This window comes from Dermacentor andersoni, chromosome 2, assembly GCF_023375885.2.
Source record: "Dermacentor andersoni chromosome 2, qqDerAnde1_hic_scaffold, whole genome shotgun sequence".
Lineage (NCBI taxonomy): Eukaryota > Metazoa > Arthropoda > Arachnida > Ixodida > Ixodidae > Dermacentor > Dermacentor andersoni.
Genome location: NC_092815.1, coordinates 143,275,722 through 143,299,795, shown reverse-complemented (window position 1 = coordinate 143,299,795; position 24,074 = coordinate 143,275,722). Strand labels below are relative to the sequence as shown.

At 50.5% G+C, this 24,074-nt stretch overlaps 1 protein-coding gene across 1 annotated transcript in view; it reads right to left on the bottom strand.

Moving 5' to 3' along the window:
• Positions 1–24,074, bottom strand: part of LOC126540641 (glypican-5-like) — a 146,787-nt gene that overhangs the window by 13,422 nt on the left and 109,291 nt on the right. Inside the window, exons 3-6 of the mRNA XM_050187482.2 lie at positions 22,989–23,326; positions 10,086–10,269; positions 7,107–7,363; positions 4,977–5,239 (exon numbers count right to left, since the gene is read on the bottom strand). Of these exons, the coding sequence (XP_050043439.1) occupies positions 4,977–5,239; positions 7,107–7,363; positions 10,086–10,269; positions 22,989–23,326 (1,042 nt within the window). The remainder of the gene's footprint in view (positions 1–4,976; positions 5,240–7,106; positions 7,364–10,085; positions 10,270–22,988; positions 23,327–24,074) is intronic.

The following is a 24,074-nucleotide window of genomic DNA, read 5'->3' as shown; positions in this document are numbered from 1 at the left end:
TGAAAGAACTTTATTTGGTCCAGAGAAGATGCAGGGGAGACCTCGCGCCACCTAGCTAGTCCCACGTAGGGACCGCCAAGCCGAGTTTGACGACCCAATTGCGGGCACTCTGGATGGCCAGGGTTTGGTCGTTGAGTTCAGGACTGGCCAAGAGTACAGCCCCCTATCCACATTGATGGAGGAGCCGATGGCTTCACTCCCACAACACATGGTCCAATGTTGACGTTAGTCCACAGGCAGAGCAGTACACACTGGGATACCTTTCAGGGTATATTGCATGAAGAACCGCAAGGTTAGGATACGCACAGGCTTCTAAAAGTCGTAGGGTCACCTCCTACGCCCTGCATAAGGCAGGGGGAATACCCGTCTTGAAAGATAGTAGTGTGTGGTGACCTCATTAAACAACAGCAAGGGTTCCCCGCGGGGCAGGGGGACTGTGGAGGCGGCGCGGCCTCGTGTGCGCCCTTGTTAGGGTTAGAGGAAGAGCCCTCAGTCTGCCCGAAGTGAGCGGGCAGACCAAGTGGGAGAATGGGGAGAGATACTTTTGGCGCTAAGGAGAATGCAGAGGGCCTGAGGGAAGACCATCCTGGTTTGGCAGGCCTTAATGGCTGCCTTGGAATAGCGATATATTGCCTCTCTGCAACCATCGAGCACAGCCAGTGCCATTGCAACCTGTTTGGCTACCACGGGCTTCAAAGAGCGTAGAATAGCACAGCAAGTGAGCCTGGAATTGGAGTCGACAATGGAGACGGCGAATGCCTCTTGTTGGACATATGCCTCGGCATCCACGAAGCTTGCCTCAATGTGGTTGTTACGGACATGCTCGAGTAGAGCTGTACCCCTGGCCCGATGTCTGCCGGCGTTGTTTGCAGGGTGCATATCGCGGGGAATGGGCATGATGTGCAGTTGAGACCTGATGTCGCTGAGAATCCTAACTGCGTCGGGGCACTGGTCGACAGGGTCGAGGCCCATTTCATTGAGTACCTTGCAGCCCGTCGGGGTGCCGGATAGCCTGAGCAGCTGTGAGCACTCTTAAGCCTCGATTATTTCTTCGAGCATGTTGTGGTCTCCGAGCTTGAACAGGTTTTCAGTGTGAGTGCTTACAGGTAAGCAGAGGGCAAGCTTAAAACCTTTCTGTTGAGTGAATTGAGCTTGTTCCTCTCTGCAACATGCCAATTATGCATGGCCGCTGAGTATGAAAGGTGGCAGAGCACAAAAGCATGTATAATGTGGACGAGATTGTCTTCCTTGATTTCCCAGTACCTGTTGACGATCCTCCGGATGAGGCCGAGAGCACTATCCATCTTGGTGGTGATCTTTCTGAGTGCGATTTCAGTGGCACCGTTAGACTCAATATACGTCCCCAATATTCGGAGCGAGTCCACTCTGGGCACCGGGGACCCGTCACCAGTGAAAAGCCGTATTTCGCTTTCGGATGCCAGTTTCCAATCACAATGGCCGTCGCCTCTGGGTCTTTTCTTGTAAAGAAGTAGTTCAGACTTGGATGGAGAACATCTGAGCCCAGTGGGGCGGAGGAAGCGCTCGGTCACATCGATGGTGCTCTGCATGGCGTCCTCAACTTGGCTGTCACCTCTGCCGAAGCACCAGATGGTGATGCCATTTGCGTAGATAGTATAGTTTATTCCTTCAAATCTTTGCGAGCTCCTTGGAAAGTCCGATCATAGCGATGTTAAGTAATGTTGGTGAGGTGACAGAACCCTGAGGCGTGCCGCGTGAACCGAGGGTGATCTCTTGCGAGAGGTATCCTTCGATCTTGAGCTTGGCAGTTCTCTGGCTAAGGAAGGATTGGACAAAGTCGTAGGCCCTCTTCTCGACGCTGGCAATAGACTGGAGAATGAAATTGTGTGAGACATTGTTAAAGGCCTTCTGCAGGTCTAATACAAGGATGGCTCTGGTATCTCCCGTGCTGCGGTCAACGATCTGATGCTTCGCACAGCTGTCCACTAATTTGCTATCACAATCACTGCTTCGCCTTCCAGGCGAAAGTCCGACTATTTTTATTAGCCAAACCAAGGTACATACAGGTAATTACAAATATATGTACTATTCTACGTACCTTACGCTATTTTTCCACATAGTCCCCACAACAGTTCATATTTATTTCCCATCGCAGCACTAAATTTGAGATGCCTTTGTGGTATAATTCGTCCGGCTGACTGTAGAACCACCGTTGGACTGCTGTCTTGGCTTTATCGTTGCACGTGAATCACTATCGTAAACACTCCCATACGAAATGCCAAGCTCCCGGGAAATGACCTTGAGGTGCACAGATCGATCCCCTTTCACCATTGCACTGTCGTCAGTCAGCTAAGCGCGCGGCCTCTCCAAACACTCATTCTTGTGCAAGTCTTCACGGCCTTTTGTGAACTCACAAAAGCGCCACCTCACACATATCAAAGCGAGACACCTTTCCCCATACGTGCGCTGCATTTCCCTGTGAATTTCGATCGGTGTTCGTCCCTTACTCTATAAAAAACGAACCATATTTCGTTGCTCATACGCCAAGGACATGTGAAGCACAACCACCATCTTTAACAACTGTCAGCAGCCCCGTGCTGCAGAGCTACCGGGAGATAAGTCCACCGCTGGGAATAGATGTGTTGTCTTCGCGTGTACAGTCATAATTTGGCAAAATAATATAAAATAGGGGCAAAAACTCTGATTCACTCTCGTATTTGCATGGACCTAATGCACAACTGTATTCCAAAAAAGAAATGGGTCCATAATTTGCCAGCACATTACAATAGAATACGAAACGAAACTACGTTCGCAGCATTGCCAACAGCCTACTGTCAGACGCATGCCATTGCCATCACGAGAAAGCAGCAGAGCACATTTCATTGAAGACTGTGAATTCATCTTGTTCTAGACCACGATCACTTTCGGAGATACTATAGCTTTTGCAAGAGTTTGCATGACTCGGAACCGGATGCGTCGGCGAATACGACCATCAACGTTTCTGGCATTGTGTCAAGCTGCATATCTGCGCAAAGGGACAGGAATGCTCTCGCCGCATATTTTGGGAAGTACGGTGCTGAGTCACGTAATATCTCGTGAAAGTGACAGCAGTATCTCTAAAAGTGATCGCTCGAGAATACCACCTTGTATGTATGACATCTGTGGCCAATGAAGCGCAAATGGCGACAACGACGTGTCGCTTTCATTTCTGCACATATCGTTTTTTCTGATTGCGAACATTGGGACATAGTATACTTTTCTCTTATAAATTAGGTGCACATTACACTCAGCTGCATGTTACATTCAGGGGCACATCTATTTGCTTACTTCAAGCTCGCAAAAATTGGGAGTGCATTAAATTCGGGGCGCATTAGAATCGTGCAAATGCAGCATATGAAAAGAGCTTAGCAGGCAGCGCCATTCAGTTGTGGTGTGATTGTACGTGATCCTGTAGCTGCATTCAAGATTAAGCATTGGCAAGAATGTCTGTTAATATCCAAGCGAAGTGAGACGGACAAAGGCATGTCGGTTTCTCCAACCGGTTTGGACCCCAGACCAATTCCTGCAAACCAGTTTTTGAAGTTCAGGCTCTATGGGCGGAAGAAAGGCATTATTGAGGCACCTGCAATCCTAGCTTCCACTGTAGATGAGTGTGCATGCTAACGAAGCCAGCACCAACAGTAAAATGAGCGCAACTATCATGATACTAGAAGGCTACAGTGAAGATTTGCAAGCACTCTATGTAACCCTGTTGAAACAACATGTGTACTCTCTAATCCCACTTGCCTTTTACCAACTATGCCCATACTAAGTACTCTCAAATTTTCTAGTACATTGTGGCTGCATTACTTCCAACTAATCCACTGTTGGCCCTTACCCCGTTTCCATTCCCTTCATGTCCACCATTCTACAATAAGAGACCATTCATCATCTTTCCTGCACACCACATGTGATACCTAGTATCAAATAGTATTCCTTTTTTCAGCTAGAATATCATTCTGCATTTGTTTCTCTAAGCCATGCTGTTCTATATTCAAATAGGCATACTTCCATTAAATAAACATTGGTTAGTACAATCCACCATTATATTCAACTGTACTGAAAGGTACTAAAGGTCACTATACTTGTTGAATACTTTTGATTAAAGCAACAGATAACTCAAACCAATTTCTCTTTCCCTGTCGAGGTCAAATTTTCACGAGTAGTTCCCAAAACTGCCTTTTCTTTTTGGTTTTGTGGGGTTTAGACTAAGAAGCTGACGTACTACTGCTGCACCACTAGGCATGAATTCATTGGGTTTAGAGACAGAGAAAGTGTTAACAATAATAACTGCAGAGGTTGATCGCCTTTAAGCAAACAAGGGCTATGGGAGAAGTGGTAGCGGAGTGCTCCGAATCGCTTTTGACCACCTAGGGTCCTTTAACATACGCGCCTAAAGCCCAGTACACAGGTTCGCTTCCTTTCATTTGTTTGGTATCCAATGCCTCCATAGAACTCAGCTAAGTCTCGTTAATTAACGAATTAATGGACATAAAGCAGTAATCATAATTCCTATAAAGAATTTCTTTAGGACCTGTTGTCCCGCTACTTCTGTGCATACGATGACGGCGAAAATGCATTAACATTGACAGCTGCATCAGAGGAACCAGTTATTTCGCTGATGACAACGTGGCAGAAGGTAACCTTTTGTGATCCCGCAGTAGTGTGCTGCGGGCCTTGGCTTAGTCACTGACAATTAAATCACGTCTCACCCCTTGCCCGGGTGTGTAATGTTGTCCATGAGGGCGGACAACGGCTAAAAAGAAAGAAAGAAAGAAAGAAAGAAAGAAAGAAAGAACAGCCTGATTAACCATCTTCAACTTTGCTATAGCGAGGTTTTGCTACTGTCGACGTTACCTGAAGCTTAAACTGAAAGCCACATATTCCAAAACAATGAGGTAGGTCTTTTTCGTAATTTTTACTCTTTGGGCATCGGGATGCCGCAACAAAGTACGCACCGTCCAATCTGGACGCCATTCCAGCAGGGTGGCGGGGCCACCACATCCGGGTCGCACACAGCGCCGGCCAAAGACGAGAAGAGGGTGCGCGAGGCGCTCAGCTGCCGCAGAAGCTCGCGCTGCCGCGACCGCAGCGCCGCGTCGGCGCCCCGCAGGGTTGCGCCCGAGGGTCGCCGCCCGGCTGCGGCAGGGAGCTCAGTTCGGTTCTCGGTTCTGTTGGCGCCACCCGGGCGCCGCCGAGGGTCGCCACATTCCAACTTCACCTGGAAGCAAACGGGAAGCGTACCGTCAGTTGCTGCTTCGCCAAGTGCTCATGGCCTCTGGTTTGAAACAAACAATCGATTTGACTCGTGGGGTTTAACGTCCCAGAGGAACCTTGGGTGTAAGAGCTCCAGGTTTAATTTTAACCACGTCGGTTTCTTCCACGTGCGAATACGCGGGCGTGCGGCCGCAGCGAACTGAAATCAAACCCGTGACCTCGACCTCAGCAGCCTAACACCATAGCCACTGAGCTACCGCTACCGTTTGCGCTACCGCGGCGGGTAAACAAACAATTTAAATGACCCCAAGTATCTACATTAAGTGAAGCTAAAGTAGCGTATTATCACTTGATTGTCTGACTGTCTAAAGCACGATTGTGTAAAGCATTCATTATCACAAAAAGCTGTGCTTAATTTCGCAAGAAAGAAATTTTGTCGAGGTAAACACAGGACAGGGTACTGGAGCCACAACTGTGAAAATAAAGAACACAAGGGTGCCTAGCTTGCCCTCCTTGCTCGCATCCTCTGCGGAGCTACATGCATGGAGCCAGGATATAAACTATGTACGAGGGAGCATTAGGTCACGCAGCCCGCCAGCAAGCGATCCCCTTCGCATTTTCTTTCTCAAACAGTGGGCCAAACACATGACCTGCGCTCAGCGGGCTCGGCCAGCTCAGTGTGCTTGGTTCCCGGTAGGCTTTAAATCCACCCGCACTCGCTCGGGTGCACGGAGGAAGGAAACTCCATGCTCGGGTGCTTTGCCAATCGCGCTGCGCACATTTTCTCCCGGCATGCGTGCTTGGGCAATTTCGGTCGTTTGTTGCCACAAGTGCATTTGTCGACCTCGTCGCAACATGCGAGTGCGGAGGCCGCTACGTTGCTGCCGCACCCGTTCTCTTCTAGGAAGAGCGTGCGCCGAGCACGGCTATCGCGGCGGCGAAAGACGCTACAACGTACCGCAATTCGAGTTGAGCCGACGTTTCTCGACTTCAATTCATCACTTCTACCGTGGCTGTCTATTTCCACATATTCGCAATGTGTTAAGAATGGCCGTTCGGGGTGACAATGTGCCAGCTTTCAGCCCGCTGCACGTGTTCCAATCCGGCCGACGGGGCGCCCTTCGGAGAACTGCGAAGGGCCGGCAGCCACGTGGCGCGCGATCAACTCAGGAAATTGGTACTTGGCCGAGCCATCCGGGACAAAGCAGAGTTCTACGAAGCCCTCTGACGTCGGCACTGAAAGCTCGGCGGTACCGAGAACTGTCCGGCCTTTTCACCTGTGTGTGTGTGCAACACGAACATTTCCGTCCACGGGGCACTCAAACGTGTGAGCCTTTGTGTGTGTGGGCCGTCCTGCGGGGGGGCGGCTAGTTTGCAATGACTGGATGAATGTTTCCGTCCACTGGGACTCCGTCCACGGGGACCTCGAAGAGTGACGTCGAACGATGACGTCGAACTATGACGTCAAGCGGAGAGCTTATAAGCAGCGTTTGCCGGCTGCTAGTGTGTGCTCGTGTCGTGCTCGTTGTCGGGAGCTGAGTGCTCTTCGTCAGGCTAGAAATGCACTAGTGAGCTGTGTGCTCGTAAGCTGTTTGCTGTATGTTAGTCTTGCGGGCTCCATATGGGAGTCGCGCTAGACTGCCAATGTATCTTGCTTAAAATGTTAATATGTAAATAAATCCTGTTCACCGAGTTCCTGTCTACGACCTTCAACTCCTTCAAATGGTGGCAGCGGCGAGATAGTCCGACGACTCCTACATCTGGTTGACAGCGGTAGGACCGTCTGACAAATCTTACAAATGTTAATCCAAATTCTCCATAGCATACGATCATGTTGCTAATGCGGGCTAGCGTAAGACAACAATACGCACCCTCTTGGCAAGTTCAGGACCATTCTCCATGGCGTGGATGACGGCCTCAGATACCCTTGAATCCAGCAGTGACAATGCCTCGTCCAGACTGTAAGCACCCACCAACCGCGGCAGAAGGCGGTGCAGGGACGACACCAGGTCACCCCAGGGTGTTTCCAGGTCCTCCAGTGCAGCCAGGCAGCCACCCCGGGCCGCATTCACACATAGCCCCGAGCATGTCCGGGCCAATTGTGAAGCCTTTCCACTTCTTTTGGTCACTGTCGGAAAAACATGCCCGTGCACTCATTTTTTTTTTTTCTTTGTACACATGCTGTATACGATTCGCTCAAAATACAATGCATTCAAATGTACAGTCGAACGCTTGAGTTATAGACCATTAATGGAGTGATCGGTGTGATTCCGGCAGCCACAGCATGTGGGTCACTGTTCCTGCTTTATTGAGTCGACACAGTGTCACGTGTGTAATCAATCAGATGCATATTGATAGCAAATAATTAGAGTAGTGATACGCAGGCAGCACCAAAGATTAGAGGTACGACTAACGACACACATCCTGCAAATCACACCATGCTACTACCCTCACCTCTTTCGTTTCTGGATACATCTGTAGCATGTCATATTTATCCGTGTGGCAAGTAAAACCAGAAGGCCAACATTTCAGACATGACATTAGAAATGGATACCAACTTCGCTCATCTGGTCTGAAGTTTGCATCTGCATTCCATTTGTCCCTCGTCGTACCTAAAATCAATGGGAAAGGGACTCCTCACAGACACCTCTTCGCTCAGGCCTGATCGGGCGATGCGAGCACAAATGAAATGTTGATGCCGTAAAGGGACAGTGGCTACGGCACCAAAGGGCCACAGTGCACACAGAATCTAGTACTCTAAGCACGTTCCAAACAACGTATAAAAGACGGCAGTAAGAACAGCAAATAACACGAGTGAGACAGACGTGATATGCTGACTGTGGTGCCTAGTTGCGTTTACTGATAGGTAACCTTTCATTCAAGTATGTACTATTCGATCCATAAGGAATTCAGGGTGCGATAGCGTGGCAGGCAGTCTGGTCGGGTACCCGAGCTGAAGGCAAAATTTCAAAAGCAAGCAAAGTGAACAGTGCCTTCCTCTCGGCTCTAAGGCACCCACCCCAGGTAAATCCTCGTAGTACACAGATATCTCACCGTTCAGACTGACACGCTACGCTGTTTTGTCGTCACACGTCAGAATCTCTGGGCGTTATATGTGAACTCCAAACGCCTCTATGAGAAACCCTGAAAGTAATACGAGCATTTACGCCGGGAACTGGATTGCAAAGCATTACAAGGTCACGGCGCAACGACACGTGAGCAAAACGTATCATCGTGGATTACCGTCTGATTAGGGCGTGCGTGGCATACCGCCAGCGATATAAATGTGCTGCCGCACCCCGATTCGGTTCAAAGAGAATTTTTTGCAGAGGGAATCGATGAAAAGACAGTCCGCTGAGGGCATGCAACCGGAAAAGCGCTGTTGTTCCCCCTCGCCCCTTTGTTTTCCATTTTTTTCGTCACTTCGGCGTTGTAAACGGCGTTGCCCGGCGAGGTACAATGCTATCTGTCCCGCGCTCGACCGTCCGTTACATCCCGCTCTAGGTAGTCTAAACTCCAGATAGATAGTCGAACTAGAAATAGTGCGCTTTTCGTAAGAGCACATAGCTATGCTGCCTAAGGGAATCATCTGTGTGCGACAAGGGATTAATTGGAAACTCCAGCCAGCGCGCATGGATGTTACCGTAAGGAGGTACAGAAATACACACGCTATCGTTATCAAAAAATAAAACACAGTAGCCTTTTATTTTAAGGAGGCACTGCCATGCTGCTACTTAATGGAGCCATGGCTACACGACCGGGGATAAGTATGCAAGCTCAAACGTGTATCCAGAGAGAGAGAGAGAGAGAGAGAAAGTAAAAGGAAAAACAGGGAGGTTAACCAGAGATTATCTCCGGTTGGCTACCCTGTACTGGGGGAGGGGCAAGGTGATACAATAGGTGAGAAAGAAAGAAGGATAAAAAAAAAAAAAAACCTAAACACACACGCACATACACACGAACTATTTCTGTGGGCACTGTCACGCAGCCCGCAAAGGCGTTCCTAGTCTTACGCAGTGTCAGCGTACAGTCCTACGTCACACAGTGTACAGTCACAATTTGTCAGAAAGTCCCGTGTCTTTCAAGTATCGCAGCAGCGCCTTCATAACGGGATCGCGCTGATGTTCGCGTTGGCCAGGTTCCAAGGATCTTGTTTTCTGTCATTGGGCGCTTGTCCAGTTAGTCTAAGGTGGCTGAGAGGAATGCTCTTTGTAGGTTAAAACGAGAGCACTGACAAAGAAGATGCTCGATTGTTTCATTGCACCTGCAGAAGACACACAGTGGGCTGTTGGCCATTCCGATAAGGAAAGAGTAGGCATTTTAAAATGCTACTCCAAGCCATAGATGGACAAGAAGGGTATCCAGACGGCACACACACCACCATAGGCACTCGAACATGCACTGGACATCAAAAGCCAAAAGTTTGCAGGTGGCGGATTCCCCCCCCCCCCCCCCCCCAAAAGAAAAGCTGCATTCCCGCTTAGTCTGTGCCACAGCAGGTAGTTAAATAGTACCGCGCGGAGTTGGCCACCTATTCTGGTTCACGCCGCAGATATATAAATTCCAGGCTGCGGAAATACTCAGGTTCTTCCTAAATTTCGCGCCCGATAAACTTTTGACATCGAATCTATACATGCTGGAGAGACCGAAAACAAGTGCTGAAAAAAAAAATCGCAACTTCATTTAAAATGACCGATATTGCTTAACGCAGTCATGGACACACGTTCAGGTGTTCAGTGGAGGCAAACTCAAGTACGCGCGCACACACACGCCATAATAAAAGGGTAAAGAGGGACAAACAACACACGCATTGGGCATAGATGTGCCATTCGATGTGCTCGGGTGCATACCTTTGCCCCCTGTCGCGGGCGGCAGCGATGCGCAGGCTCCGCAGCCCAGGGCTCGGGCCAGGGCCCGGGCGCAGTGCGGCTCGGCGTCCTCCGGCGGCGAGCTGGACGCGTTGACCACCTCGAGCGCCAGTCGCGTGGCGCGGAGCACAGTGCGAACAGCGCCTAGGGACTCGGCCAGGGAACCCTGCGCAACACACCGTGCCATACATACACGGCGAACGCTTCCATCTCGAACGTGCGATTACCGGCGCATACACAACATGCGCAGGCACACGGCACTTTCGTTCAAATTTTTATGCACGGTAAACTACTCTGAGCTGTTTGTGAAGTTCGGTTCTGTAATCGCTCTCGCATCCGCGAAGACTGTTAAGGTTTCGCGCCATTCCCCATTTCGCGCCAGAATCATTTCATTCCGCTGAAGATTACACCACACGCCGGTTCGGCCCCATTGGATCGGGTTGCACCTGTTATAGAGCCCTCGCCGCTGTAACGAAAGTGCGTGGGAATGGAGACGGAAAAGGCGACAGCCGGCGACCTGCACTCCGTGGTGCATTGTGCAACGACTGCCATGATGGAACGACGCGCGCATTCGGAGTTGGCTGGTGCTCGCGCCGAGTCGAAGGTCACCGTATTTATTCATTTGTACGACGCAAGCCCGTACTCTATATAAGCCTCGCGTATCTCGCCGAGGCATGTGACCGCTATTGCCGCGTGCACTGTTTCCCGAGAGCCCATGCGAACGGCGCCAACGAGAACGGGACAATTGCCAGAGCTGCAGGGCGCGCTCGTTCGCCGCCATATACACCTTGTACTCGTACAACCGCCGCGTGGGTTCGCCAACGACCACTCAAAGCAGTTTCACCCAACTGGGAGCCATCGGTGAAGAGCTGTGTACATCACCTTGCTGCTTAGGTGCACACATGCAGGGTGTCCCAGCTATCGTGCACCGCGTAGTTCCAAGTGCATATTGTTCACAGTCGAGTAGAGTAGCCGCCAGTAATTTTTCGTTGATGGCATTCAATTTAGTATTTGCAAGTGGCTAACTTTTTTTAATCACTGATCTGAATGGCGTGCTGTCACTGAAGAACTTGTAGAAAATTGAACTTAAATGTGGCATGTTTCCAGCCAAGCACTTTTGCCAGTTTAATTTTTCTGGCCGATAAAAGCACTGTTGCGGGCGGGGCGCGCCAAATAAAGCGCCATCTATGCCGCACAAGCTGCTATGGAGCGTGTTTGAGGCCGCTGCTTTTTGAAGCGGGCGGACTGTTAGTCACGTGATATTTTAAATGCGCAAGCATTTCTATGCCTACCCAACGAGGAAACCAAGTCCATCAGTTCGTCCCTCAAGTAAGGCGATCGCTTTCAAAATAGGGCCCGCAGCAGCGAGCGAGTTGAGACCTTCGTGCTGCCTCTAGCGTCAACGCAAACTAAGCGGAAAGAACACAGCGCACACGAAGCTATCGGCACTTGGTGCTCTCTGTCGCCATCGCAGATCGCTTTTAAGATAGGGCCCGCGCGGCCGCGCCATACGCAGCCGTCGCCGGACTACGAGTAATCACGGTTCATAATGGTTCGACGCGGATGGATAAGCCGCTAAAGAACGACAGCGGCTTATGATGATCGGAACGTCATCAGCGCAGCTGGTCCCGCCACCTGAAATAGTTTACTTGCGTTATCTATTCACCCTGCGCCGTCGTCCGCAGCTGTTCGAGTCGCCGCAGCGTTGTCGTTTGTACTGGTCGGATCAAGTTTCATAACATTGATAATGACACCCGGCTGCGTGGAGATGAGCTAGCGGCGCAATGCTTACGCATACTTAGACAACTCCCAGAGAAGTTTCCGCGTGATTTTTTATCTATTTTTCGCTGGCTTTCTTTCACCAGCCAGCAAAAATGAACTGGCAAAAATTACCTGACTGAAAATACGCAACTTCCAAGTTTCTTTCAATTTCCTGCAAATTCTTCATTGAAAGCACGGTATTCAAAGAAGTAATTAAAAATAGATAATTGCAATTAATTATTAAATTGAACTTCATCAACAAAACAATTACTGGCGGCTACTAGACTGTGAACAATGATATATTTCTGAATTTCCTCAATCGTAATTTCTTTTAACACAGCAAAGCGGTAAGTCTCTGCGCACACGTATAATCACTGTGGATTGTTGTTTATGACGCAACTTTTCGTTGACGCAACGCAACCCTCCGTTGCCCGATATATCGTGCGTCTCCTGCTTATCTGCGTCCCTACACTGTCTGAGAAAAATAAATTGAGAGAGAAAATGATAAATGAAAGGTAGGGAGGTTAACCAGGACTGAGCCCGGTTGGCTACCCTACACTGGGGAAAGGGGGACGGAAAGATTAAAAGACGAAGAGAAAGTCCACTGGGGATATCGTTCAGTCACTCAGAAGAATAAATAGTTCCGAATTATGACGCAGAGATGGTCTGAACGCCTTACTCAACGAACCGCCAGCAAAACCATCTTTCCAACCTGTGAAGACTGCCCTCGCCTTCGCATCAACCGTCTTGCACCCCTATGTCTCACAGCACCTATACTCCAGCGGGAAGCGCGCGCGCACGTGCTATGCATCACGTTCAATCGATACTACTACTGTTCGATGCGGTTTGTGGTCCCGACGAAGGTGCGTATAGCAGGACATGTGTGGATGACCTCGTTTCTTTCCGACCGCGAGCAAATACAGCCTTGCGTCGATTCAAGGACCGAGATGGAATCGATGTGCACCTCTGTCGTACGCCGGTCTCGCCGTCAACCATTTTGTTCCCGTTCCCAACCGTTGAAAGCAATATAAGAAACATAACGGTAAACAGCGAACGATATCGCGCACTCCATGACACGCTGCGACGCCTACGAAGAAGGGCCACTCAAGGGCCATTGCAAATGAGCGAGGCATGAGGCGTAGTCACGTTTAGAGTGACAGGCCACAACTGCAAGCGCCATATCCTGTCACTGCTTCTTTCCGATTGTTTAGAACCGGGTACAAGCGGACGCGACAGGGCTTCAGTGAGTTCTGTGTGCCCCAGTTATAAAATACCTGAACAATTAATCTCGTAGTAGATATACTCCTTCGTTCATTCGCACGTAAAAGCGCATATCCGTGCCTCCCGCTACACAATATTTCTCACGTGAAGTTAGTTTACTTTTTTTTATTCCGCGTTGTGTAAAGTGATGCGTAATGAGAAGCTATATCATTGTCAACGAGCGATGCGCTATACAGTAGGTGAACAACACGTCTCAATGATTGATTTAGTTGTTACATTCATTTACGTACGCGCAGACGTTAAACATGCCAAAATAACGACTATACTGTTCGGAATGTTGTCTACGTGTTGAGGTTTCGAAACACAACCTGACGTCACCCCTTCCACCTTGTAAACCCTCAGCCGTAACTCACTTGGAACAACCTCACGTGATGTCTACCATTCTGCCGAACCGTAGCTCTTTTGAATTCCGAAAAATACCCTGTTCGAATGTATCGGCGATTTGCGATGGATTCTACGTCGCCGCACCAGGTGCGCATGCCCACCTGCCGCAGTGCCCCCTGTAAACCACAGGACCTCTCCTCCTTTCTCTTCATTAAAATCCACTCCTCCTCCTCCTCCTCCTCCTTGTGCACCATGCGCGACGCTGCCGCGAAACGCTCCCATCAGGATGCGAGGTGAACGGATTGCAGCAACGAGAGTTTGTGCTTCCCAGCGGATCAGTTATCGCGCATAACACAGTCACCTGTCATACGCCTCCCTCTCTCCCACTTTCCCCTTACCCCGGTGAGGAGTAGCAGGATGCGCTGTCCAGGCCGGCCTCTCCTCCTTTCTTTTAATTGAAATTTCCTCCTCCTCGCTCATCGCGCTATGCCTGGTGTAACACTGACACGCGGGCACAACAGCAGTACGATAAAAACATGAAATGGGAAACCGATCGATCGACATACCGAGTGAGTGAGTGAGTGAGTGAGTGAGTGAGTGAGTGAGTGAGTGAGTGAGTGAGTGAGTGAGTGAGTGAGTGAGTGAGTGAGTGAGTGAGTGAGTGAGTGAGTGAGTGAGTGAGTGATCTGCACCAGGGCGAGGTTACGGGGTTCTAACACCCCCCGAAAATATCGCGCCGACAACATATACCGTTTAGTACAACTTATACGTATATTATAGGTATATATACAGTTATATGTAAATGTCAATATAAATATGTTTGTAGTATTATACATGTCAGTGATGTGCTTGATTCACGCGCAAAAATAACTCAACATTTCAGAATGGCCGCTGCTGTCCCCGCCAAACTCCTCCCGAAAATAACTTGGTACGGCCCCATTGCCTTAACATCCCAAAGCAAAAGAGTATATGACAGACGCCGCATTATAGAACATTAAGAGTTGATTTGCGATGTATGGATTTCAGTGAGTGCTGATCATAACTCACATATATTTTATAATTTGCTGACTGCTACGTGAAGTTGCCAGTGCGGCGGTCTGCGGCCTTGTCAAGCTGCAATGCGACAGCTTTTTCTGTAGGCCTCCGGCATCGTGTATTTCGGATGCAAATAAAGTTATTATTATTACTATTATTATTATTATTATTTCGGCCAAGTGGGGTTCTTCAGCGTGACAGGATTGTTGGAACGGATTCATGCTGATCAACAGACACCGTAACTTCAGATTAACTGGAATAAATTAACTGGAAAGTAGGAATAAGTTGACCGGACAAGTGCTATAAGCTAATTTGTTACATGCAGAAGGAAACTTATACATCTCAGGAGAAAGAACGCAGGAAAGCTGTTCTGAATTTTAAAGAATGAACGAGCAACTTTTTCGCAGAGCTGCTGCGGCTTGTGAATGAGACTGCACACTTCTCCTGCACCTCTCTGCCTCTTTTGTGTGCGTGACGGCTGCGCCTGCAGACACAAGGCCGGACAGTGCCAGGTGGGCCAAGAGACCGGGTATTTCCGATATCTTCAGCTCACTTGCTGGGTAAAGAACTTTCAACTCTCGAATTTCCAGTCAGTTAAAGACTCAACAGTCGACTTCGCGCAAGATGGCCTCATTGTTCATGGCGGAACTTTACAAAAAAGCTAGTCGCAGATGGCGGAAGTTCACAGCGTCGTCTATAAGTATTCATAAGCTAATCCAGCTTTCTGGCTAGCCATTGCCGCATTAAACGCTTACTTGTGATGCTGCTGCAACAACTGTTACTATTGGGGGCGAGCTACACCACTGGAAAAGCTGGCGCCACCGTCGGCGTGACGTGCATGAGGGATCACGTGGACATAGCGGCCGCGTCAGCTGCTTCGGAAGCGCCGAAGCGAGCTGAAAACGGAAATTTAATGTTCCACCTGCGCTGCGGTTCTGATTAAGTGGTGAGGCTTGCTTAACTAGGGTGTCTGCTTGACAACATTTGAAAGCACTTTAATAGGTAGTGGCTGCCTTTGGAGGGGTGCAGCATGGTAGGCTACTGTTCCATGCCGCAGTGCCGGACGTACGCAACGGAGCCCGGTGTCGGCTTTATTCACACGTAGCCGCAGGACAAGGGGCTGCGTGAAGCTTGGATTGCGAAACTTAGAACCGGCAAGCAGCCATCGGCTACGACTCGGGTGTGCATCAAGCACTTCCGCGAGTAAGATTTCTGCTACAGCGCTGGGACTGCCATGTTCGGTGAGCAGCAGAAAATGCGCAGTGAGACGCTCACCCGCGCTCGCTGCCCGGCCAATGTCATGACGCTTTGGTCTAGGAACTTTTTGATGCTAGAGACTGGCAAGTTCACTGGAATAGATAGGGAGAGGTAAGAAGCACATTAAAAAAAGCGTGGCTTATGGTCATGTTTGTGTTATGAATTAACCCACTGGATTACGAAACAAAAGCAGCGAGAAATCGCACGCTGAGAATACCGGTAAACATACAGTGCGACGCAACTTGAGAAATAATATTGAAACGTGATAGCAATAATTCAGCAATAATTTAGAAAAAAAAGAAAAGATTGAATGGTCGCGACGGCACATAACAGTCGCCCGTCGGCGTCGAAGTCTCTATAACGAAATTATTTTTCAACAGCTCTGATAGCGTCCAAACAACAATATTTGCTTGTGTACTGTCAGATGCACATATTCTGCGGCCTAAAGCTCAAGGCACGGTGCAACAACGCGCTCGCAGCGAAAGCGAAACATTGCGCGCGGACATGCATGCAGACGCGCAGTCGGTCGCCGCGAACCCGTGCGATCGCCGCATTAAGGCTTCATTCTGTTATGAACCATTCGGTTATACAGACAGCCCACTATAAGAACATATTTCACATAGTTTGCTCGCAGCGGTTGCCTACTTTGCACGCAAGAAGCCGGCTCGGGAGACTCTGGGTTGGGCGACCGTGCGGCCGTGCGCAGCGGCGTTCATTGTACGTATTCGGTAAACACATGGCGTCTGTAAACGATTATGTGCTTTCAGTTTGCCCAAGATTATATCCACAGTAGGAAACTTCCCTCGTTTTGAGAGTACTTACAAAAATTTACAGGAGGGCTGCCGCGTGGTGTTTTTACTGAGCGCCGTAAGCCAAACCCATGAGGAGCGCGCCGCGTGATCCCTCATACTACGCGAGGGAGGCACTTCCGACAGATGGCGACTCCGTAAGTCCTCGCCCCCAATAGGATGCTGCTGCTGCTGCTACTGCATTCCCTACTTCTACTACTACTAAAGGAACACACAACCTACTACTACTACTACTACTACTACTACTACTACTACTACTACTACTACTACCACTACCACTACCACTACTACTACCACTACCACTACCACTACCACTACACCTGCTTCTACTGCTAGTACGACAAACTTCCAGTTTGTGTCCAATGTCCAGTTCATTTGTTGGTGTCCATCGTGTTGCGCGCCGTACCGTGATGTTATCCCACCACAGCCAAAACACTGCCCGAACTGCCATCGGGTGTTTTCCCTAAAGCGCTGGCAAAACAACGCGAGAAACCGGCACGCGAGACCGCCTCGCCCTCGCCCCCCCATAGGTCCGCGGATACACATGCACGGCGACATGCGCGTCCATCACGCAGCGACGCAAGCGTGTCGGGCGCTGCCCGGTGACGCGTTCCGTCCCGAAACGATGAGCGATGGGAAGGCGCTCGCCTCGCCTTCCGCGAAAAAAGGAGAGGACAGCCGCAGAAAGGGGGCCACCACGCCGAGGATACCCGCCAAGGAAAGTCGTAATGACCCAGACATCCTGGCAGCCTGCCTGCCTGCCGCGGCTGGAGCTCGGCCCCCTTGCAGGGAGCCGCGCATATCCGTCACCGGGCGACGACGGGCGAACCGATATCCTTGCCGCACTCGGTGCTACGCGCGCTTCCATTGTTTTCGCCTCCCCCCGCCCCTCCGACACCGCGCTGCACCGATCCGCGGCGACCATTTGCACAGAAGCTGTCGTACGACGCTGGAACGCGCTTTCGCGAATGATCCCCGCGGGAGAAGTGCCCGTCAGGGGGCGTTATCAATAAAGACACGCCGGGATGCAGGCTGTCGCGGTGCGTTCTACAGGTGACAAGCTTGCCCAGTTCGTGTGCGGGTAGTTTGTGTACCTTGCACGCGCTTTGAGCGAACGTAAGGGTAAGTATGCTCTGTTCTTCGTACTTCTCGAGGACAACGCGCACATACACGACGACATCGAAGAGCACGTGCATAAGCTCGCTGTACTATTTCATCATACTTACTTATCCTCGCCTCCTCTATTCTGCGTACACTTGAAGTGTCTACCATTGTGCGAGCCAGTTACCGAAATCTTCGTCTTCCGGTATTTTTTTTCTTCACCCCAATGTAGAATGCCATGGACCTGCTCTTCTGGCCGACGCTTGCCTTGCCTGTTTTTTTTTTTTTCCTCCCTTTAAAGGAAGAAGGTGATGGGTGGGAGAGGTCGATTTCGCACGAAGTCTAAAGCACTCCGTAGTTAACCCCGTGCCAGTGGACACCTCCTATGTAACGGCACACTTCAGCAGTTCGCGACTGCGTCACCTGTTCCCTTTGGGCATGTGTCGAGCACGGCAATAATCCGATGGCGGCGGTGGTAACATGTTTATTTTCCTTTAAGATTACGATCGCCCCTTGACCGAAGTCATATGGACGAAAGGAAAATGGGGAAGAGGCGTCGTGTAAAGGTGTCCGAGATTGCTTTCCCGGATCCCTAATAATCCGAAAACTGACCTATATCTCCCCTACGTTTCTCTATCAACTTCGACGCGTCCACGCACCTTTTACGACATAATACCAGGGAGGAAGCGCGAACATCGACTTCGCAACAGCCCATCTGTGTTCCGCCCCTGGGTGCATAGGAGAGGCCACGCAGAACTGCTCAAACGGTACTATCGCGCAGTGTGAAACCGATAGATTTGACGGTACCGAAGACGAGACCTACGCGAGCAATCGCGACAACACATTTCCAGAAGTTCCCCGAGCGCTGTCCTGTTAAGCGGACTTCGGAAAAGTTATTGAAAACCAGTTCGAGGGTGCGAACTGCTAGAATATACTCAAGGAGCGTATCAAGTGGAACTGCGCAAGCCTTCGGGCAGCCACTGGCACGACGTTTTGCTTTGCTGCGACATACCGAACGTATGTAGTCAGTGCCTGGGAAATTACTACTGCCTACCGCATATCATGCGCGGATCCTGCATGACACTCCCCCACCCTTTAATATTCGTGTGCGCAACGCCAGCGTGCGGCACGTGACAAACTCATGAAGTTCTGCTTCCCAGATGATACTGTTCTTTTTGCTCTGGAGATACAAGAAAGGTTTAATGGTTATTGAAAAGAGCCCATGAGCACGTAAAGAGAAAACCTTATCGTCGATTAATCCCTTAAAGTCCCAGGTCAATCCACTCGAAAAACAACGAAAAAGACGTGTATCCGCGCCTGCTGCATATCATTTTCGACTCGTCATAGAAGTCCAAAACCTCTAAACGGCAGTGAAAAAATACTGGCGTCCGTCGGAGCGCCGCCCGTATTTTTACGAACCAGTAATCACGTTATTGGCTCGCTCCGTACCTGCGACCGTTGCGGCTGCGACACGCGAGAGCAACCAGAAAAAACGCACTCGGTACACTTGGTTAACATTTTATGAGCCGTATACCCAAAGCTAGCCTCAGTGCTGCAGGACTTCAGCAAGCTTCCGTGTGTTGCGAGGTCACAATAACATGACAATACATCTAGTGTTTCGAAACCAACTCTAGTGTCAAATTAGACCACCTTGCAAGTATTTACCAACCTTCATACTTGCTATAGTGTCATCTTTCGACTACATAACCAGACGGGTGCCGTATAAGGTGTCCACAGCTTTAAGCTGTATGCCAGCAGCGCGGGTCGATTGATCGCCCGTCCTTACAATTGGGGAGCCTTTATACGCGCGCCTAGTACGCACAGCGCTTGAGCTCGCGCGTGTTGCCTATGAAGGAATTGGGACTGCACGGCACCTTTCGGAAATGTATACAGATGACAGCGAATGTTGGGCGGTGCGCGGCCGGATACGTCGACGGCGAACCAAAAGACCTACAGGCGCGCTGCCCGCTGCCGGAAGCTGACTCACCCACACCGATCTCTCCTTCGCGATTGAGGAGCCGAGAGACGCCGTTAGCGTCGGAGACCGCATTGTTTGGAAGGCGAGAGCAACAGACCGATTTCTCCACCGGAAGCGCGGCTACCGCTCAGAATCGCAATTTCTCAGGCCCAGAACAATCAAATCAATCAATGAAAACTTTTTCTACCTGGGTATTGAAAAGGGGTCGACTTCGCTTGTATAGAGCACGCGGTAATGTGATACGCAGCCGAACGGGACCAACTATGCAAAACTTGCGGCTGAAAAACAGCCGACCACCTAACGAGTCCAACGAAAATTGTGAATGCCAATATTGTCCGCACCTATAACAGAGCTGGTGTGCTCTCTGCCGGCGGCGGCCCCTCTGTCCCGGCTTCGACGCGTGCATGCGCACTCTCTTACGTCGTCTCCATGTCCCGAGGCAGCGCTTTCCGATCGTGGCCCCCGTTTGTTCTACAGTTTCTTTCCGTTTTCATTTTCTCTGCTGTGCGGTGCGCGATGGCGGGTGCTGGCCGAAGGACAGGCAGCCTCTTTCGGCTGGGTTCTTTGTTTTCCTTGTCGCGGTGCGCCGTTAGCGGCCACCGGCGACCATTTGGCCATGTGTTGTGCCGCGATTAGATTTAGATTCGGACGTGTTGCTTAAACTTCTTGCATCGGGTCCCAGCTTAATAAATGTCGTTCCTTCTTTCCTGAGAACTTCGCCTAGGGTCTCCCCTGCTGTGCGCGCGGGCTCGCCTTCGCCTGGCTGGGACCGGCGGAGCGTGCGTGCCGCGAGCGTAGTGTTACGAACGGCCTGCAAGGGTACCGACCTACAAAATTTTCCCAGCTAGCTGCAGCTGCGGAGGTGGCGAGCTTCCCAGAAGCGACCTTGGAACCCTTCCCCATCTGCTGCGGCGACTCGTTTTGTAGGGACGACGATGTGCCGCATCAACACCCCCTCGGCGCCGCTATGACTAAACGCGGTCGGCGGACCAGCGTGGAGACACTGGAGCATCTTCTGCTTCACTGCCCGGCCTTCAGGACCGACAGGAAGGCTCTGTGCGCCTCCTACCGCCGATGCGGCTTGCCATCCACCACCCTGCAGTGCCTACTCTTCCCCAATGCTCACAGTTCCATCACCAAGCGTGCATTTTCGGCATTGATGGAATTCTGTGAAGCAACACACCTCAGAGCGCGGCTGTAGGCCCCGCAAACACTTAGCTACATTGACTTTTCTTTTCCTATTCCGGTCTCTCTCATTTTTACTTCCGGTCTCTATCTCCATCTTTTTCTCCCCATACCCCTGCCCCGTGCAGTGCTGTTGAGGTGTCCTCCTGTGAGAGACAGTTACGGCACTGCACTTATCTCTTCCATTTCTCTTTAAAAATCACTTCACACACACGGCGGACCAAGTATTGTTAGTGGATTCGCCGTGACCGCCACGGGTTGCTTGGAGCGGGGGAATTCCTGGAAAGAGATATTTTGCAGCTGCGGTCTCACGGGCGCCAGAAGTCGTCGGTCAATGGACAGACGCGGCGGCCACTGACTGCGGGGTCCGTTCTTGGATCAAGAGGCGCCTGCTCGGATTTAGACCTCTGTCTGCAAGAAACCCTCTCACCTCGGTGTGTTCAGTGAAACCTGTGCGCAAGTGAGTGTGTAAACCCTGACGACATCAATGACGATGACTTTGAACACTCCGTTTGGTCGAACGGCCGTTTTCCCTCACCTAGAGAACTAGGCAGGACAGAGTGTTTATAAGCAGCCGTTGTCGGCTCTTCAGGGTGCATTCCTCTTTCAGTCATGTTAGACTGATTAACTCTAACGTTCTCATGTAAATACTGTAAATAAATCCCATATTCCTCGTTCTCGATGAGAACGAGTCTCTCCCTTCAACAATATCCTCAGCGTGGATAAGTTGGACGACGGTATGGGCCAGCTACCATCTATTTCATGCCCGACCCCAACCATTGCAGTAGCGTGAGACCACATTGGCCACCATACTTAGTCAAACGCTTTTGCAATGAACTTCTCTGCAAGGAAGTTACCTCTATAAAATAATTTCAGAGGCCCCGAACACTGTTATAAACGCGTTCGACTGCATTTGCAAGTTCTCCAGTAGAACTTGTCGCGATGGGCCGCCGTGTAGCGCACGCCAGCCGTGCTCATATATGATGAATTCAGCACGCCTTGAACTCGCGTGACAGAAGAAGAATCCCGTTTTATCCTCACGTCGTCTTATATGCACTTCAAAGCGCGAAATCACCCAGTCATATCCCAACTCGTCCTATGGTTACGCTATCGGATGCCCAGCTCGTGAAGTCTTGGCGACGTTTGGGTTATATAGAGAAGCAAAGAACCACTGAAGCAGGAAATTCAAAAAAAAAGAACAACCTTTCCCCTACCGGAATATGGGAGTAAGCGGAGCTTGTCCTGCGTGCACCTGACCTTCGTTCCGGTTGAGTAACCCACAGGTAACGGTGCCCGGTTGCTTCAGCCCCCCGCACCCTCAGCTCAGCATCTTCTGGTTGCTGTCGGATTGCCTGGGCTCGGGCGGCTTTAACGGCTGGATCGGCGCGCCCACGACGAACCCTTTCACGGGCGAGTTTTAGCCTTCGCTCGTCGAACGCTGCCTGTTCCTCGGGGGAACGCACAACGCGTGGCCATCCCATCCGTTTTCCGAAACTGAACTGAACGGAAAAGAAGCCGGCGCAGCGCGCGCGATACCGTTTACTGCCTTTTCCCTCCCAGGCGGAAGCGAAACAGCAGATCGGTAGCGCGCGCCTATGCAGCTGGAATCCTTGCTAATGACTCACGCTCCGACGACGGCGCAGCTTTCAACTTATCAAACCACCCTTTCCCGCAGCTCCTCTGCTCTGGGAACAAGTGGCTTTTTTGCGTGACCATGACCACGCCACTTGTAAGCCAATACAAGCTTCGCTTGAAAATGGAGCGTATGGGTGTCATCGGGAATGAAGATGGCTCCAGGGAATGGTGTGCAGGAATAGTTCCGGTCATGGAACTATCAGGTGACGTGACGGTATGTGCAGACCCAATCAAGCCGAACAAAATGTGTTGTCCGAGATAATTTTTACTCTGTCTACGATGGATCAAGGCCTGAGACATCTCTCGGGAGCAAGGTGGTTTTTCTAGGCTCGACGCTAACTCAGGCTTCTACCAAGTGAGACTAAGTAAAGATTCGGAAGAACTGACGACATTTGTTACTACATTTACTACATTCTACAGTTACTATTTTACAAGACTGAAGCTCTGGTCCTCGTGCTTCTTCTGCGCCTGACTAGGCCCCACTAATACAGTCTGTGTCGTGCTCAGCACGCGCCCTACCTTGAGCCTAAGCGGGGCGTCACCGAAGGGCCTGAGCCTTCCCTGCGCCCCCTTGAGGCAGGCCTTGTAGTCGTCGCTGAAGTCGGCCAGCCGCGGGTTCACCGTGTGGAAGTACACCAGAGGAAAGAGCTCGCCGAAGAAGGCGTCCACGGGGTCGTCCTCGCCGTCCTCCCGGGCCGACTCGGCGCCCTCCGACGACAGGCCCAGCCGGAAGCGCAGTGCGCGGAACAGCCGCCTGACCGGCGCCCGTGCCTCGACTGCCACCCGCTCGGCGTACACGTCCGAGAAGAGAAGCTCCGTGTTGCGCTCAGCCTCGGACACCAGGCTGGACAGCCGCTCTGTAGAAAGAGTGCAAAGATGAACTCGTCGCCATCATCACATTAGATAGACACTACACAGTGACATCAAGGCCAGCATTGAGAAGATTTGTGTTTTTCAGTGCACAGTCGCAAAAAAAAAAAAAAAACGATCTACGATGGCTGTCAATGTCGCGTTGCATTTGAACGTACAGTCGGCCACAAAGGTTCGCCGGACGTGGGATTTGCGGAAAAGGCTCAATTTCCGCGACACCTATAGGCACATACACCCTTCTAAGACCAGGTTTTAATCCGCTATAGCTTCTTGCGACGCAAACAGTGATCCATTCAATTAGAAGCGCCATGGTATAACAGAGCAGAAATTGGCACTGCCGTGAAATTCGTATGCCGTAAGCTTTTGTGGACGATTGTACTTTAGTTTCGCTTTCGTGTGTTGCATGGTATTTAGCATATGTCTGCTTCGCTATTATGATTGCTGAACCATATTTTGGCTACTTTGTTTTTTGTCTAAAGCTTCAGTTTATCTTATGAATTGTTCTTCGTTAGGCTCCCCTCGCTTTGTCATGGGACCGCAGTATCTAATAATTAAATAGATAGGCCCGTTTGTATTGGTACATAATAACATAAAAGGCTACTTTAATTCATTTGACGGGTAAATGATGACTGTTACTGTAGATGATGGGGGCTGTGCTTCCAACTGCACAGAAGCCGTCATTTACTGGACTGAGTAACGAATGAATGCAAATGGAAGGACGACCCGAGCTCGGTA